The 16,842-nt window shown below is 39.7% G+C and overlaps 1 protein-coding gene and 1 pseudogene across 2 annotated transcripts in view; one reads left to right on the top strand and one right to left on the bottom strand.

The window, feature by feature from the left end:
* Positions 1-16,518, bottom strand: part of ERCC4 (ERCC excision repair 4, endonuclease catalytic subunit) — a 29,502-nt gene extending 12,984 nt beyond the window's left edge. Inside the window, exons 1-8 of one of the 2 annotated variants that reach the window (XM_023231120.2) lie at positions 16,306-16,518; positions 14,478-14,658; positions 9,618-9,813; positions 8,138-8,345; positions 5,152-5,332; positions 4,042-4,170; positions 2,034-2,144; positions 589-1,186 (exon numbers count right to left, since the gene is read on the bottom strand). In XM_023231120.2, the coding sequence (XP_023086888.1) occupies positions 589-1,186; positions 2,034-2,144; positions 4,042-4,170; positions 5,152-5,332; positions 8,138-8,345; positions 9,618-9,813; positions 14,478-14,658; positions 16,306-16,512 (1,811 nt within the window). In that variant the 5' untranslated portion in view covers positions 16,513-16,518. The remainder of the gene's footprint in view (positions 1-588; positions 1,187-2,033; positions 2,145-4,041; positions 4,171-5,151; positions 5,333-8,137; positions 8,346-9,617; positions 9,814-14,477; positions 14,659-16,305) is intronic. The other variant, XM_023231121.1, reaches the window with a different exon arrangement.
* LOC111555229 lies at positions 13,975-14,357 on the top strand (annotated as a pseudogene).
* Positions 16,519-16,842: the final 324 nt, after the last annotated feature.

Genomic DNA, 16,842 nt, shown 5'->3' with positions numbered 1-16,842 from the left:
GTTCAGGATATTAATTTTGCTGTTTATTTCCCCTCAGATAATTGGAAAGCCAGAACACTATCTTCTTTGGGAGGCATCATTTTCTCATCTGATATTTGTGTAGATGTTTTATCTGATATTTCTTGAAACTCAAGTAAACCTGGTACAGTAATTCCCCCAACACTTCAGTTTTATGTGGATGTAATTTAGAGTCATTTCTTAAAATTTATAGGAAAGACATTTTAGATTAAAATTACTTAGCCAAGTCACAGTTATATTAATTTTTGGTAGAAATTAGATTACGCATTTCTTAGACTTTTTCAGACACAGCACCCCATATGCTGCAAATCAATGCCCAAAGAATAAAGGCCAGAACGCACAGCAGCACGTAATGAGAACGTGAGCAGTCCCCTTGGTTTGTCGTCCTGCTGTGACACTTGACATCCTTCCTATCCAACTTCCCAGATTCATCAGGAAGCAAAATAAGGTTTCATAAACACAAGCAGCATCGTAACGGATATTAAACAAAACTAACATGCAACTGGTACAGTTTCTGGGTTAAATCCTAAAGAACTGTGCAACTGAAAGCTTTGATTCTTTATAACTTGCCTCAGAGGTTTCCCAGGCCTACTTGCCCTGTAAATTTCAAGCTGTCGAACAAAGGTTAGCTCTGCGTCATAAAGAACCACGTATCTTGGTTCCACTTCATGGAGTACCCTTGTCAGAGCATAGGGGTCGCTACAGCCCAGAAGCGGATGGATGATAGTGAGGGGTTCTTTCAGGATTCCATAAGCAGCATCCGATGACAAATTTACATCAAATTCTTCATGCTTAATTTCTTCCAGGCAGCTTTCTGGGCTACTGCTTATTTCTCGACAATATCCTTCCTCGACATCTCCTTCCTCTCGCATTTCCTCAGGTTTTCCTACCATTTGAGTTAAGGTCAACTTCGGTTTTTTTTTTTTGAGGGTTCTTTCTTTGGCAGAAGCCCGTTCTTTGTTTTGGGGGTCTTTGGGTCTTTTGTGAGATTTCCTAATTCTCTTTGAACTGTCTTCCTTCCTAAATTTCATCCAGATTTCTTCAGCTTTGCTATCCTTCTCAAAGGTTTTCCTGTAGAGCCTCAGTAAGAAAGCCTCCGCTCCAAGAGTGATATAGTCTCTCAGCTGGGAACATGTTCGGTCATCACTTGCACATATCAGTACTTGACCTGAAAATAGAAAACAACATTATGTTACTATCACCTCACTTGTCCTCCTAGTTTCCCTGTGTCCCCTTATTCCTTCACCTGAAGGGAAGACATCTTACCCGTTGGTATTAAAGACCCACAATTTACAAACTATTTAAAAAGGGTCTTAGGTATTGATCAAATGCTTCCTCCTCTCTGGAAAGATTACTTAAATCTTTTCAGTAAAGTTGAAGCCAGACTACTTAATCTTATGAAAGTACAACTGTGGTATAAAGGTGGCTTTAAAGTTCTTTTTAATTAATTTTTTTTTCAGAGGGTCTTATATATGCCTAAATTAATTCCAAATGGATTTTTCCTCTTTTGTGAATTGTCTTAGTCTCCTTTGCCAATTTAGACAATGTCTTCAGTTTGTATCAGCTCATTACATATTAAAGTAATAGAAGAGTTGAGGCTTCTTCGGAAAGATACTTGGCTGAGGATATAAAACAGGAGACCCATTAGTTTATTCCTTTGGGATTCCAGATTTAAAGCTTGGTGAATATGTGTAGAGATTAGCTCAATCTTTAAATAGAAGTTCTAAGAACCCAGCTAGTGAAAAAGCCTTCGTGAAAAGCTTTCATGAATATACAATGATTCAACGTGGAGAAAATTACATCAAATGAACAGAAATGAGGTTGCCACTAGGATCCCAGTGTTCATTTGCCATTTATTTGTCTACATTTTATAGATAAAATAGCAGGGTTTTAAAATAGAGAAGGGTTTCACCATTTTGGTCAGGCTAGTCTTGAACTACTTTTAAAGAGCTAATTAAATCAGGACTCATTTAATAGATTTTGAAAGCAAATGTTTTCATCTCCTTTTTTCCTACCTGGACCACCAAGAGCTTCACTTTCCTTATTTTCTGCCTCAATTTCTTTTAATACTTCAGTCAGTGCCTCCCACTTTGGGTTGCTTTCTAGGACCAGTTCCTTTTTTGCTTCTGTAGAGAAATAAAAATATCCCATTCTATGTGATAATATTTACCCATGAAGTCTTCTAAAGGCTTTTAAAACAACAGATAACACAAGCATCAGTACATATGCCCATTTATTTAAGCTTTCTTTATAATGATAGATGGACTCTGCTTTCCTGAAAAAGATCTACAAAATGAAAGATACTTCAAACCATTAATATGGCTTTCAAAATGCCTTAGTAGAAAGTTACAGGCATGGTCACTAATGAGAGAACATTCTGTGTTAGTTGTTTCTGCTGACACTGTATATAAGCAGCTATACAAAATAAAGGCATCGGTAAAGAGTGACGGTATTTATTATTTCTAAAATCCCCACGACTCTCACAATCCTGAACATGGATAAAAGGAGACAACAATTAATTTTTTTGTTTCTATAAGCATTCAAACACAAATACATCAATAATATATTTAATTATGTTTTCTTTAAAAAGGTTTTCTTTTTAAGACGAAGTTTCACTTTTGCTACCAGGCTGGAGGCAATGGCATGATCCTGGCTCATTGCAACCTCTGCCTCCTGGGTTCAAGCGATTCTCCTGCCTCAGACTTCCAAGTAGCTGGGATTACAGGCATGTGCCACCACTCCTGGCTAATTTTGTATTTTCAGTAGAGACAGGGTTTCACCATGTTGGTCAGGCTAGTCTTGAACTCCTGACCTCAGGTGATCCGCCTGCCTTGGCTTCCAAAGTTCTGCGATTACAGGCATGAGCCACTGCGCCTGGCCACAATTAAGTTTCGAAACAGATCTTTAAACTAGGCAGAAAGCTGGCATTAACCCTATCCCATGCCTTAAAAACCCAGTGATATTTACGATATCACTAGATAGATGCTGGAATAAAACCCATATTTGCCTCATTCTAGTATATTTACGTTGCTTAAACATTAAAAAGGATATTCAAATATTCTACCCCGACTTTATTTATTAGTTTTGAGACACAGTCGTACTCTGTCACCAAGGCTGGAGTACAGTGGTGTGATGATATCTTGGTGGAACCCTGAACTCCTGGGCTCACCTTAGCCTCTCAGATACCTGAGATGGTAAGTGCACATCACCTCGCCAGGCTACTTTCAAAGGCTTTTTTTTTTTGTTTTTTTCTTGTTTTTTTTTGAGATGGAGTCTCACTCTGTTGCCCAGGTTGGAGTGCAGTGGTGCGATCTCAGCTCACTGCAACCTCTGCCTCCTGGGTTCAAGTGATTCTCCTGTCTCGGCCTCCCGAGTAGCTGGGATTACAGGTGCCTGCCACCACGCCTGGCTAATTTTTGGCATTTTTAGTAAGAGACCAGGTTTCACCATGTTGGCCAGGCTGGTCTCAAATTCCTGACCTCAGGTGATCTGCCTGCCTCGGCCTCCCAAAGTCCTGGAATTATAGACATGAGTCACTGTGCCTGGTCTTAAAATTTTTTTTGTAGAGATGGAGTCTTGCTTTGTTGCCCAGGATGGTCTTGAATTCCTGGGCTCAAGCAATCCTCCTGCCCCGGCCTCCCAAAGGGCTGGTATTATAGGTGTGTGCCACCATGCCCCAACCTCACCCTAACTCAGAAATAATAATTACTTTGAAGTTTAAAAAAAATCAATAAGTAGTTTTTTATATAGCATACTTTTGATCGATATTTGGCATTTGTTATTTGGAACCCCTGGAAAATAGATTCCAAGACTTGTCATGCTGTATACTTCGACATACATTACACATATACTTCACACATATACTTTTGACATACATTACATGTTATATATAACAAACATACATACATTTATCATCAAGGAACACACTTTTCACATGGCCAAAGGAGACTAAATTGCACTTTAAATATCTATACCAAACACTGAAATAAAAGACACATTTAAAGACTTAACCCTACAAGATACCTTGCCCTTCTTTAATTTCCATTTTTTCAGATATTTTGCCTTTTTTATTCATTTTTGCATCTGGAAGATGATAAACCCTTGCTCGAGCATTTACAAACATCGAGGTGCTGGACTCAAGGAACAGCCAACCTAATATGAAAAGTTAAAAGAAAAAGTGCCATCAATTTACGATTAATTTAAAATAGTCTCTGATGGTCACATGACCTACATATGTAACCGGCTGCCATCCTGTTTTCCTACCAATCACACCTCCTCCCACTATTGTGATCTCTCACTGTTCGGCTAGACCAGTGGTTTTCTGGGTGTGGTCCATGAACTCCCGGGGGTCCCCAAGATGTTTTCAGGGCTGTGTGATGTCAAAATTTTTCTCCTAACAATACTATGACATTATTTGACTTTTTTCACTGTGTTGACATTTCCAGTGATAGTGTAAAAGCAATGCTGGGTAATACTGCTGGTGCCGGAGCACGAACCAAGGCAGTGCCATGAAAGTGTACTGGCATTCACTGCATTCTTTACTGTCATGCTTCCGCAGTTCATCACTTAAGAATGTCCCTAAAGAAGCATCAAAATTATGTATTAAATCTTGACCCCAGGGGTTCACAGACCACACTCTGGAAACCGCTGGTCTGGTCAAACAGTGGCAGAGGCCAAAGCAGTCGTAGCAAAACAAGATGGTGGCCAGCTGTATATGTATATTCCCCTACAAATCTCTTCTGCTCTTCAGTCGTTGGCACTCTGGCTGATGGAAACCCCATACTCCCTTGCTTTGGCTTTGAGGGAAATGAATTTTAAGTTCTTAACAACTAAACTTTCAGAACACAGCCTATTTCTAAGTTGAGGACTGCCTGTACTACACAAGTCTTTTCTAGAAATAAAATTGCCCGGAACGGATATGAATATTTATTATTACACAGAACAGACGTTAAGTAGGCGGAAACATTAGCTATCAATAAAACCTACATCTTTGTGCTATGAACATAAAACATAATTTGAAATCTCAGTATAACATATAGTTGAATATAGCACTTTTCACACCTGATTCCCCCTAAAACCTAACACTTTATTCAAATCAGCTCTTAGAATATTATTAGTATTTTAATCTCTCACCTGAATTCTGACCAAAAGCTTTTTCCGTTGCTCTCAGAGATTCCAGAAGATTAAGAAATGTGACACAATCATACTGAGAGAGATACTGCAGCAAAGTTCGTAATATCTTCAAATCCTGAACTAAGGATTTAGTCTTGGCTCCAAGCTGGTGCCACAAAGGATCCAGATAGTGGCGGATTGTCTAAAACAAGAATAAAATTGGGTATTGCTAAAATATGTTAAGTATAGTTATTCTTAATACAAATCATATTTTCAAAAGGATTATTTCCTGTATAACTAAAAATGGTTAAAATGGTAAATTTTATGTCATATATATTTTACTACAATAGAAAACCCCAAACATTATTCAAGGAAGTAGCTAGAACATTTCAGTTAATAAAATTCTTTTTTTTTTTTTTTTTTTTTTTTGAGACGGAGTCTCGCTCTGTCGCCCAGGCTGGAGTGCAGTGGCCGGATCTCAGCTCACTGCAAGCTCCGCCTCCCGGGTTTACGCCATTCTCCTGGCTCAGCCTCCCGAGAAGCTGGGACTACAGGCGCCCGCCACCTCGCCCGGCTAACTTTTTTTATTTTTTAGTAGAGACGGGGTTTCACCGGGTTAGCCAGGATGGTCTCGATCTCCTGACCTCGTGATCCGCCCGTCTCGGCCTCCCAAAGTGCTGGGATTACAGGCGTGAGCCACCGCGCCCGGCCAGTTAATAAAATTCTAATAACAATGTTTAAAATTTTCAAATATAGAAGAATGTCTTACTGCTAGAATCTTTATGATCAGATAGAGTCAATCTATCATTATCCAAATATATATTACTGTCAGGAAAGAAAAGACCTGATAAACATCAGATAATCAATTATTTGTTTTTATGAACAGACTCTAAGCATGTAGCTCAGATATGTTCAATTCCTGCCATGTTTGACTCTGACTATCCTGGATGGATAAAGACATGGGATCCAAATGGACTAAGCAGAGGGCATAAACCAAGCACGATGACTTACTAACAAATTAAGGTACATTGTTATTTAATTTGTACATGAGTATCAAGTGTTTTGACCTTTAAAATAAGGTATAACCAAGAAATGAAAAATTTAGTTTGATGCTTATGTAAAAATTAAATAACAATTACTAAATTAAATAACAACATACCTTAATTTGTTGATGTAAAAATTTCTTTAGTGTTCTTTCTAAAGTGGATTCATGATAGGAAAATATTTGTTAAATTAACAATGGACTAAGTTTGATTATTATTATTAGTAGTATTAGTATTATTTTGAGATGAAGTCTCGCTTTGTCGCCAGGCTGGAGTGCAGCGGCACAATCTCGGCTCACTGCAACCTCCGCCTCCCAGGTTCAAGCGATTCTGCCTCACCCTCCCAAGTAGCTGGGACTACAGGCATTGCCACCACGCCCAGTTAATTTTTTGTATTTTTAGTAGAGACGAGATTTCACCATGTTAGCCAGGATGGTCTCTATCTCCTGATCTCATGATCCGCCCTCCTTGGCATCCCAGAGCGCTGGGATTACAGGCGTGAGCCACCGCGCCCAGCTGATTATTTTTTAAGATTCCAAAATGCTGTCTAAAACAAAGAACAGCTTTATGTATATACTATGTACGTACCTACATATCCACAGCTATGTATATGTATGTTTCCTTCACAGACTGATTCTGTAACTTTTTAGGTAAGAATTATCCGATTTTTTTTATCAGAGATTTGTAGCCTGATGTAAAAGCAGCACCACTGCATGGAACCTTATCTAACAAATTTAATAATGAGTAGAGTAGTATCTGGATGACCGTATAGTTTATTGTCTAAACCAGGACACTTGTGGAAAAAGAAATGATACACTATTTATAATCATTCCAGGACAACAGGTAGATACTAGGACTGTCCTGAACAAACTGGGATATGTAACTACATGCCTCTTTTGTAAAATTATCTACAAAACCTTAAATATTTTAACAAGACACATGGCGATATCTATATTTAGATATGGTTACTAAAAGAATGTCTAAAACAATGAAGTGACTGTTACTAACCAGGGGCATAATCAACAGAAATTTAGTATGAAACATGTGAGGCTACGATTTTATTTTTCTAGGGCTATATACATTCTATTAAAAGATTGTGTGGGATTAAAAAAAATCATCATGGACTAAATTATAAAAAACTTAAGCAAAGAGGAAAACAAAATCTATAAAATTAGTTTTATGTATCAATATTTCACAGTCAACTGACTTTTTTGAAGAATCAGAGAAATAAGAAGTTAAATGTTTCCTTTTTTATAATCGCCATGCATTATTTCCAGTGACACAGAGATTGATTCAGAGTTTAAAAGACAGGAACTTTTTCTACCAGAATATGACAAAAAAGCTGCCAAGAATTTCTAAAAGGTCAATATTTTCTAGATCTCCAGTTCAGTACTAGACATGTATGTATCTGTAATAATATTAATCTATAATGAAAAAGTAGACATTTATATATCTGCAATATTAATCTATAATAAAAAAATTAGAATAAAAATTCCTGGAACTGATGTCTTACCATTTCCCCAATTCAGAATGTAATTTTAAGACAGAGCAGTTCACACTCCCCAGTAATGAAAACTCATCCAAATTATTTTTTATTCCATAAAAGAGATCACAAATTCATGTACAATTATGGAGCATTCTTATATAAAACTCTTCTACCTGTAGATACCCAAATGTTGTCACTTCAAAGTAAAAAAAGTTATTTATTTTCTTCTTGATTATAGTTACAATAAGAGATAATTACTACAAAACTGCAAAAGTCAGAGTGATGCTTATATGCCACTCCTCATATTTTACTATAAATTATTACTTTCCAGTAAACCAAAGAAGCTATGTTTTAAATGACCTCTAATCTTATTCTTAAATAACAGCAATTTCTTATTAACAACATTGCAAATATTAAAATAACTTGCATTATTTAAAATTACAACATAATAAACTGTGCTTAAAAGGAAAAACAGTACCTTGTCAAAAGGTTTTCCAATAGCATTTTCTAAAGATAAATCTTCCACTTCAAGCGATGGGTTATGGCATTTTAGTTCCTTTAGACATGCATTTAAAATGTCCAGTATAGCAGTCTGTATAGCAAGCATGGCAGGTGTCATAGAAACATGGATTTCTACAACTTCAGGTTTGTGCTGTTCTAAAAATGAGTTTACTGCTACATGGAACCTAAAGAGACAAATGTTTTTCAACAATTTTCTAGAGTTTCAGCAGCTATATATTTCTGGTCTTGGATTAACACTCCATTTTTATAAATGCTACAAACAACACGAAAAGCAAAACAACAAACAAATGAAAAGCAAAACGTTTTCGAAAACACTTTGAACCTCAATAAATAGAAGTATTGTATTATTCAGATAAGGCAAGGGTCGGCAAACTATGGTCTGGGCCAAATCCTGTACCTGTTTTTATAGTCTCATTGGAATGCAGTCACACCCATTACTTATGTAAGCAGTCTATACTTGGTTTTGGGCAATAACAGAGTTGAGTAATTGTGACAGTCTATATGGCCTGCAAAGCCCAAAATATTTACTACCTGGCCATTTACAGGAAGAGTTTGTTGACTCCCAAAACAAGGTATAATCAAGAAAGTAAAAAATACCGTAACTACCCTTTTTTTTGCTTGTTTGTTTTGTTTTTGAGACAGAGTTTCTTTTGTTGCCCAGCCTGGAATGCAATGGTGCAATCTCGGCTCACTGCAATCTCTGCCTCCTGGGTTCAAGTGATTTTCCTGACTCAGCCTCCCTAAGTAGCTGGGATTACAGGCATGCGCCAACGCGCCCGGCTAATTTTTGTATTTTTAGTAGAGACGGGGTTTCACTATGTTGACCAGGCTGGTCTCGAACTCCTGACCTCAGGTGATCCGCCTGCTTTGGCCTCCCAAAGTGCTGGGATTACAGGCGTGAGCCACTGCACCCGGTATACAACTACTCTTAAAATAACATATATTATAATCAAAATACATGGTAGCATAGGTTGCAAAAATGTTTGAAAACTGAAACCTTAATGTTATTCCTAGAAATTAACAAAACTTCTTCAAAATCTATGTGCTTTATTTCCCTGTTGAGTAATTTTCAAAGCAGAAGTGGTACTCTTAGCCAATAAATCTGCAGTACACCTAAAGCTGTTGTATATGTGGGTCTCTAGATCCCTGGGAGTTTCACTAAATGTATAAGAAAGAATCAAGTGGCTGTCTTGGATGGATTTGATAGATCAGCAGAAAAGTAACCGTCAAATTGCTCTCGACTTAAATAAAATCACAAACTTGGTGCATACATATTTATAGCTGGATATGTTTCTTACAAACCTGACTAGTTTCTATCAAACAAAATTACATGAATTTTACATTATATTATATCAAAGTGCAACCAAGTTACAGTAGGTCTCACAAAAAAAGATGACAAATAACATCATCATTATTTGTCACATAATGTTCTTTACCTTGGCCACAGATACAGTTTCCTCACAAAAAGATTTCTCATCACTCTTTCCACATGACAAAAACCAGTATCAAAGGCAACAGCATTGTCTGTGAAAGCTTTAATAAAACCACGTTTGTTTTTCTGGCGAAAGAGGCGCAAGATGAATGCTTCTTGACAAGACTCGATTATTCTGTGGGCTCTATACACCAAGATGCCTGAGAGGGAGAAACGTAATTTAAATTACAGAACAAGTAGGTAATTTGTATGCTCATTTCCATTCATTCATCACATTTTTCTTAAGGACCTACATGAGAATGAACAAGCACCATTCTAGACTGGGCATACAGCCACGCACAGAACAGACATAAATCCCTGTCCTCAAGGAACTGACTATAAACAATATAAATAAGTAAAATATTTAGTATGTTACAAGTGCTGACAAGAAAAAATGAGAGAAGGAGAGGGAGTATGTATGAGGGGTGGTTTCACCAATGTGATATCTGAATGAAGGCTGGATGGAGCCTTGTGACCATCTGGGCCAAGAGAGTTCCAGACTGCCAGGCTGAGGGGACAGTGAGTGCACAGGCCCTGGGGTGGGGTGTTTCTGGCATGTTAGGGGAAGAATTTCTGAAAGCAAAATAGGTCAAGAATTTTTTTAAAAAATACATAAATCAGATGTGGACTATACAAAATAGCCACAGTTTAAAAGTCTGGACAACATCTATATCACCTATTAGATGAATTCAATTTTCAGAATCAGAAGATAGTCAATTCAGAAGTCAACTGGTCCATTTAAAACAAAAGCCTTCAATCGACATACTTAATATGTGTCTCTGGGGGTGTGTGTGTGATGATAACACCTCTGAATCTCAAAAATAAGAACAATTATACATGCTTCATTATTTATGAAATGAGACTACTGACCCAGATCTTTCATACATATTGTGTCATCTGATGCAGTGATTAGTGCTAAGTTAGGGAGAAACAGGAGATGACATAAAGTCATACAGATATCCTTTCTAGATCAAAACCTCAATTACTCCATGATGAGTCTGTCTTTTAGACCTAAATCAAGTTAGTTACCTTACATATATTTGGGATAATGTGCTTGCATGCTTTTCATCCAGTTTTCATATCTGGAAGGGTCTGGACAATGATACTAACAGTGATTTACGACCCTTCTAATAGTTCAATAAACTCAGATTTTACTATTTTAATGTTTAAGTAGATGGAGCTAAAATTTACACTAGCTCAGCTAATTATCTTTCAAATATGGTAAAAATTAATAGTGTTATTTAGGAATTTATAGACAAAGGATTTTCAATAACCCCCCAATACATGTACATAACTAATTTACTACTCAGAAGATATTCTATACCTAGTTGGTGGGCTTTCCCAAAGACTCTAAGAGGCCACATTTTGTTAGCCTGGAGTGAAATATTACATAAAGTCAAGAATAATAAAAATGAACTTCTGAAGAAAAGGAGCAACTCAATTTAAGAAAATGTTGTGCTCCAAAAAGTTGTCTTTATTTTGGTTGGAACCTAGGAGGAAGAAGAGAACTAATACTACATCCCAGGTAACTGGGTTAGGTGTTTCTATAGATTTTTATTTCATTTAATTCTCTTGATAATTCCATGCAGTAGGTATCATGACGAGACCAAGGAAGGGAAGCAACTTGACCAAGGTCATCCAGCAAATAAGAGGGAGGCTGAAGTTTCCAAATCACATGTAAAATCATGGCATTCTATTTAGTCACACCAACTCAAGACACCACTTTTTCAAAAAATAAAAATAAAAATAATAGAAGCAGGTTGGGTTTTTGGAAGGAGTTTTTGTCCCACAAAAGCCTACTGTAGAGTTTTTTGTTCCTATACCATTTTGTAACTCATACTGTACTATAATTACTTCTTTACTTATCTGTCTCCTCCACTAAACTGCCCGAGAACAGGAACATCGTAACACCACCAGGCAGAGATCACAGAGATCACAGAATGCTGACTATGTGCCATGATACCAAGTATTTTACATACAGCATTTCATTTCACCCTGACAATCCTAGAAGGAAGGTACTATCTTTATCACCAATGTACGGGTGAATAAGCTGAGGCATAGAGACATTAAGAAATTTGCCTAAAAATACACAGCTGGTATGAGATGAAGAGAACTCAAACCCAGAAGCAGTCTAACTCACAAGGTCACCATACTGTCCCATTCATCTGTCTATCTTCAGCACCCTTCCTGCCACGCAAGGGACCCTCAGTGAGTTAAACATTTGTTGAATGAATGTAAGGTGGGGGCACAGAACTGGGTACACAAATCTAAAGTGTAACTGAAAAACACATATATAATCCCCAGAAAGTGTGTTCTTAGCTCCATCTGGAGACGTCGGGGTCATTTTGGTAATGAAAGCATCCTCCTGTCCTGTTCTTTTCCAAGTACAATCTTAGCAGGTATTTACATAGTTCTCCCACGTGTTAGGAGTTCTGGTTAGCAGGGACTCCCGGGGTGGGGTGTGGTGGGAATAATGGGTAGTGACAGGTGAAGAAGCTGGGGCTGGGGGATTCAGCCTTTCCAGAGGGTCACCTGCACTTCATGGACTGCCCTTTGGTCAGTCCTGGGGGATGATTCCAGGGGCCGAAAGAACTAGAAAGAAGTCATTTTTGGCATTCATTTACATTCCACTCAGCCAAGCATCAGTAACAGCTTCAGCTTCATTATTGGCTGGGCTTTGATCAGAAAGGAAGAGGGAATTTGGCATTTTTCATTAGGAGCTACATATAAGCCAGACTTCAACATTGCATAGATTCACATTGCTCTCTGCCTGATGAGGGTGCACTGTAACTGAAAGTCACAGAGTACTGCTGACACCTAGTGGTAGTTTCAAACACAATACAAATTTTTTAAAATCAATCTAAAAAATAAAGTAAAACCAAGCTTATAAGAAAGCAGCAAACAGTAAAAGACTGGTGTATCAAGATTTCTGGTTATAAAAGGCCAATTTTATTTGGTATCAATTACTAAGAGTTTGTTGTGTACCAGGCACTAGACTAGGCAATTATTTTATTAACTTAATCCTTATAATAACTTTAGGAGAGTTTTCTTCATGAGAAAACTGGGGTTAATGAAAGTTAAGAAGCTTGCTTTGTAAGCAGGGTGTTAGCATTCAAAATCAGGTGAGCCTATGATACTGTTTATAACAATTATAAAAGTTATAAAAGAGTAACCAAACTTCTTCAATTGGTTTACCATTGAAGCATTCATTCACACATTTATCAAATTTTTCTTGAGGGTCATCTAGGTTCAGGGTAATATGACAGATATGGTGGGAAGTAAGATTATGAATTTCACAGTCTCTCTGCCTCCAGAAGTTCACCAATGATCACAGTACTACATACGTCCATCATTCACCCAACAAATACGTCTTTAGTACCTACCATGTACCAGTTACTTACTCTGGGATGAACAACTTATTCCTTGTGCTTAAGCTTCTCTTGTGAGTGAGAGACAGACAAACACATAAATACAATGTAGTATTGTGAGCACTATGAGTGGGGAGAAATACAGAGTAATATGAGGGCACAGAGGCACAGCCCCTCCATTAGCTTTGGAGACATCAGAAAAGGTTTTAGAAAGGATAATGAAAATAAATTTCTTTTCTTTTTTTTTTTTTTTTTTTTTTTTTTTTTTTGAGGCAGAGTCTTGCTCTGTCGCCTGGACTGGAATGCAGTGGCCGGATCTCAGCTCACTACAAGCTCCGCCTCCCGGGTTTAAGCCATTCTCCTGCCTCAGCCTCCTGAGTAGCTGAGACTACAGGCGCCCGCCACCTCGCCCAGCTAGTTTTTTTTTTTTTATTTTTAGTAGAGACGGGGTTTCACCGTGTTAGCCAGGATGGTCTCGATCTCCTGACCTCGTGATCCGCCCGTCTCGGCCTCCCAAAGTGCTGGGATTACAGGCTTGAGCCACCGCGCCCGGCCCAATAAATTTCTTTTCTATTTAATTCTAGCTAAAAAACTTTTTCCTCAAAATAAGCAAGCAACTACTTGATTTAATTTCAGATAATGCCAAAAAAATCTTAAAGAGGAAAACTAAATATTTTAGGAAATATACAAAGATTATTTATAAACAGTTCAAATCTGATTAAGTTCTAAAAGCAAATGCTAATGAATTGCAAGTATTTACTAAATAAGAGCTTAGAAAACAAGGAAAAGTTAATCTTACATTTAGTTACCTATTCAGGTCACAGATACTTATTGAGCATCTACTATGTGTCAGGTATTAGGCTGAAAGCTGGAAGCACAATGTTGAAGGTTCTAGTAGTGCCCACTAGAAGGTTCTAGTAGAGCGTTTAGCAGACGGGACAGACAAAAATAAAAATGTACAAATTGCTCTCTCCGGTCTGTGCCTCCAAGACGACAAAGAAAAGAAGGAACAACGGTCATGCCAAAATGGGCTGCGGCCATGTGCAGCCTATTCGCTGCACAAACTGTGCCTGAGGTGTGCCCAAGGACAAGGCTATTAAGAAATTTGTCATTCAAAACATAGTGGAGGCTGCGGCAGTCAAGGCCATTTCTGAAGAGAGCGTCTTCAATGCTTATGTGCTTCCCAAGCTGTATGTGAAGCTACATTACTGTGTGACTTGTGCAATTCACAACAAAGTAGTCAGGAATTGATCTTGTGAAGCCTGCAAGAACCAAACACCCCACCCCGATTTAGATCTGTGGGTGCTGCTCCACAACCCCCACCAAAGCCCATATAGGGAGCTGAGTCCTTCCAGACTGAAGACAGACTATTCTCTGGAGAAAAATAAAATGGAAATTGCACTTAAAAAAAAGAAAGTACAAGTTTACATACAAATAAGAAGATTTCAAATTCTTACCAGTAATTAAATCTGAAGGTATTCTATCAGTCAAGAAGTCAACCACAAGTATTCTACTTGTTGCAAATATAACACCACCTTGTGTGTAAACTTCATAGCGACTGCTGCTTGTGATTTCATTTGTTACACGGCGAGGGAGGTGTTCAACTCCTTCTATCTTCAGCTGATTGATAAAATACTCCTAAATCAAATGAAACTTGATTAGTAGGCTACTTAATACAGGGCAGTTTTTATTAGGTTGTAGATATTTAAAATAATGTGCTGTCTTTCTCTGAGATAATGAACTTAATAATGAATATACAAACTAAGTTACTTCTTTATACTAACTTCAACCAACCAGTCTACATTTAATGAGGTTTTGCTTGTTTTGGGGTTTACACTAAGGAATAATTGAACTTCAGTCATTATCAGCCCTCAACTACGATAACATATGCACACACACACACAACCTCAAACTTTTAAAAACCTGGAGTAAAAGATTTCTGCTACCTAAAAAATACTTCCCACCAAAGCCAGGTTTGTAGCCAAGCGCATTCTATGAGAAGATAACAAGAGAATCCTTTTCCCAGACAATGTTTTAGACTATCAGTTCTGTGCTGATCCATCCTAGAGGGACTTCATGTCACTGGATCCCTTGGCTTGGTTTATTTACATCCCCAGTTTAAAACCACTTTTACTAGGCACTGTGTGTTGCCTTAGGCCCTATGCCAAGCACTGGGGATACCCAGATGAATCAAACAGGGTCCCTGCCTCAAAGAGACTGTGGTCACTCTTCTCAGCTGACATTTTTCTCCTGGCCACCTGATCTATCTAGGGGGATCATCAGACTTGTCAGACCAAGCTGTGTCCCCTCTCAACAACCCCCAGACCCAAGTGTAGCTCCATTCCATCTTTCTCAGTGTTCTCTCTTCTCCTTAACTGTCGTTAACCTTTGCTAACATCCTCAGCTTCCAGATCCAATCCCTTTCTGACCCGATGGCCCTCTTAACACAGCCTTAGCGAATGCCCTATTTCCTGGTCCCTCCTTTTCCCTATTGGGTTTTCCCAGCCTCAGCATCTCCTTTCATGTCTCCCCATCACCCTCAGAGACCCTTCCATCTTCATCACTGTTCCCTTTCAGGAACCATCCTTCTGCCCCCAGAAACTCCCTTAATGGCCAACTTCAGGACTCTCCCGTTATTCCTATCCAGATCCTCCTTTCGACATCTCCCCTTTCCCTGAAGGGACCTCCGATCTTCTCCTACCACTCAGAGCCCCTTCACCTTTCAATGCCCTTGCACCCATGTCAGGGACCTGCATCCTTCTGGGAACCCCTCCCATCCCTCTTAGTGTTGTCAGGGAATTGCATCCTTCTCGGGAACCCTTCCATCAGTCTCATTGTGCTGCACAGTGTCAGGGACCTGCATCCCCTGGGGACCCCTCCCATTTCTCTTAATGTTTTTGAACTCTGGCCAAAGATTTGCATCCTTCTCGGGACCCCTCCCTGTCCTCCCAGAGTCCCCGCACAGTGTCAGGGACTTGCATTCCTCTTAGTGTTCTTTAACTCCTGCCAGGGACCTGCAGCCTTCTCGGGGCCCCTCCAGTTCTTCTCAGTGTGCCCGCACAGTGTGAGCGACCGGTATCCTCCTCGCGACCCCTCCCATACGTCTGTGTCCCCGCAGTGTGAGGGACCAGCATCCCCCTGGGGACCCTTGACATCCTTCTCTGTGTCACTGCGTAGTGTCAGGGGCCTGAATCCCCCCCAGAGCCCCTCCATCCCTGTCAGAGGCCTCGCATCCGCTCAGGAGTCTCCCAACACTCCCTCACTCCTGTGCCCGCGCGGCCGCACCTCCTCGGCCGGCTGCGTGTTGAGCACCAGCACCAGGCAGGCTGGGTGGCAGTGCAGCCGGAGAAAGTGGTAGAGGAGCCGGTCCGCACCGAGCCCGCGCGCGCACACTACCAGCCCGTCAGTGTCGAGCAGTTCCAGCACCAGCTGCCGCTCGTACTCCAGCAGTGGCGCCATAGCTGTCCATCTAGCCGGCAGCTCCGACTCCATCGAAGATCTTCCGGGTCGCAGCCGAACGCAGCCGAAGGGAGCCGACTCAGAGACGAAAGTGAAGGGCAGCCGACTCGGAGACGAGAGTAGGCCGAACTCAACCGAAGAGAGCCGAGTCCGAGAGGACGAAAGTCAGCCGAACGTAGCCCAGGAGAGCCGAGACTGAGACGATCGTGGGCCGAACGCAGCCGAAGAGTAGCCGAGGCCAGGACGAGCGTGCGCTCAGAAAGCCGAAGAGAGCCGAGCCTGAGAAGGTAAGCGTCGGCCGAACTCAGCCGAAGAAGAGCCGAGTGGAGCCGAAGATTCAGAGTCACTTGGAGGGAGTGGCGC

Source organism: Piliocolobus tephrosceles, chromosome 17, assembly GCF_002776525.5.
Source record: "Piliocolobus tephrosceles isolate RC106 chromosome 17, ASM277652v3, whole genome shotgun sequence".
Lineage (NCBI taxonomy): Eukaryota > Metazoa > Chordata > Mammalia > Primates > Cercopithecidae > Piliocolobus > Piliocolobus tephrosceles.
The sequence above is the reverse complement of the archived record's forward strand: the minus strand, read 5'-3'. Positions and strand labels throughout refer to the sequence as shown.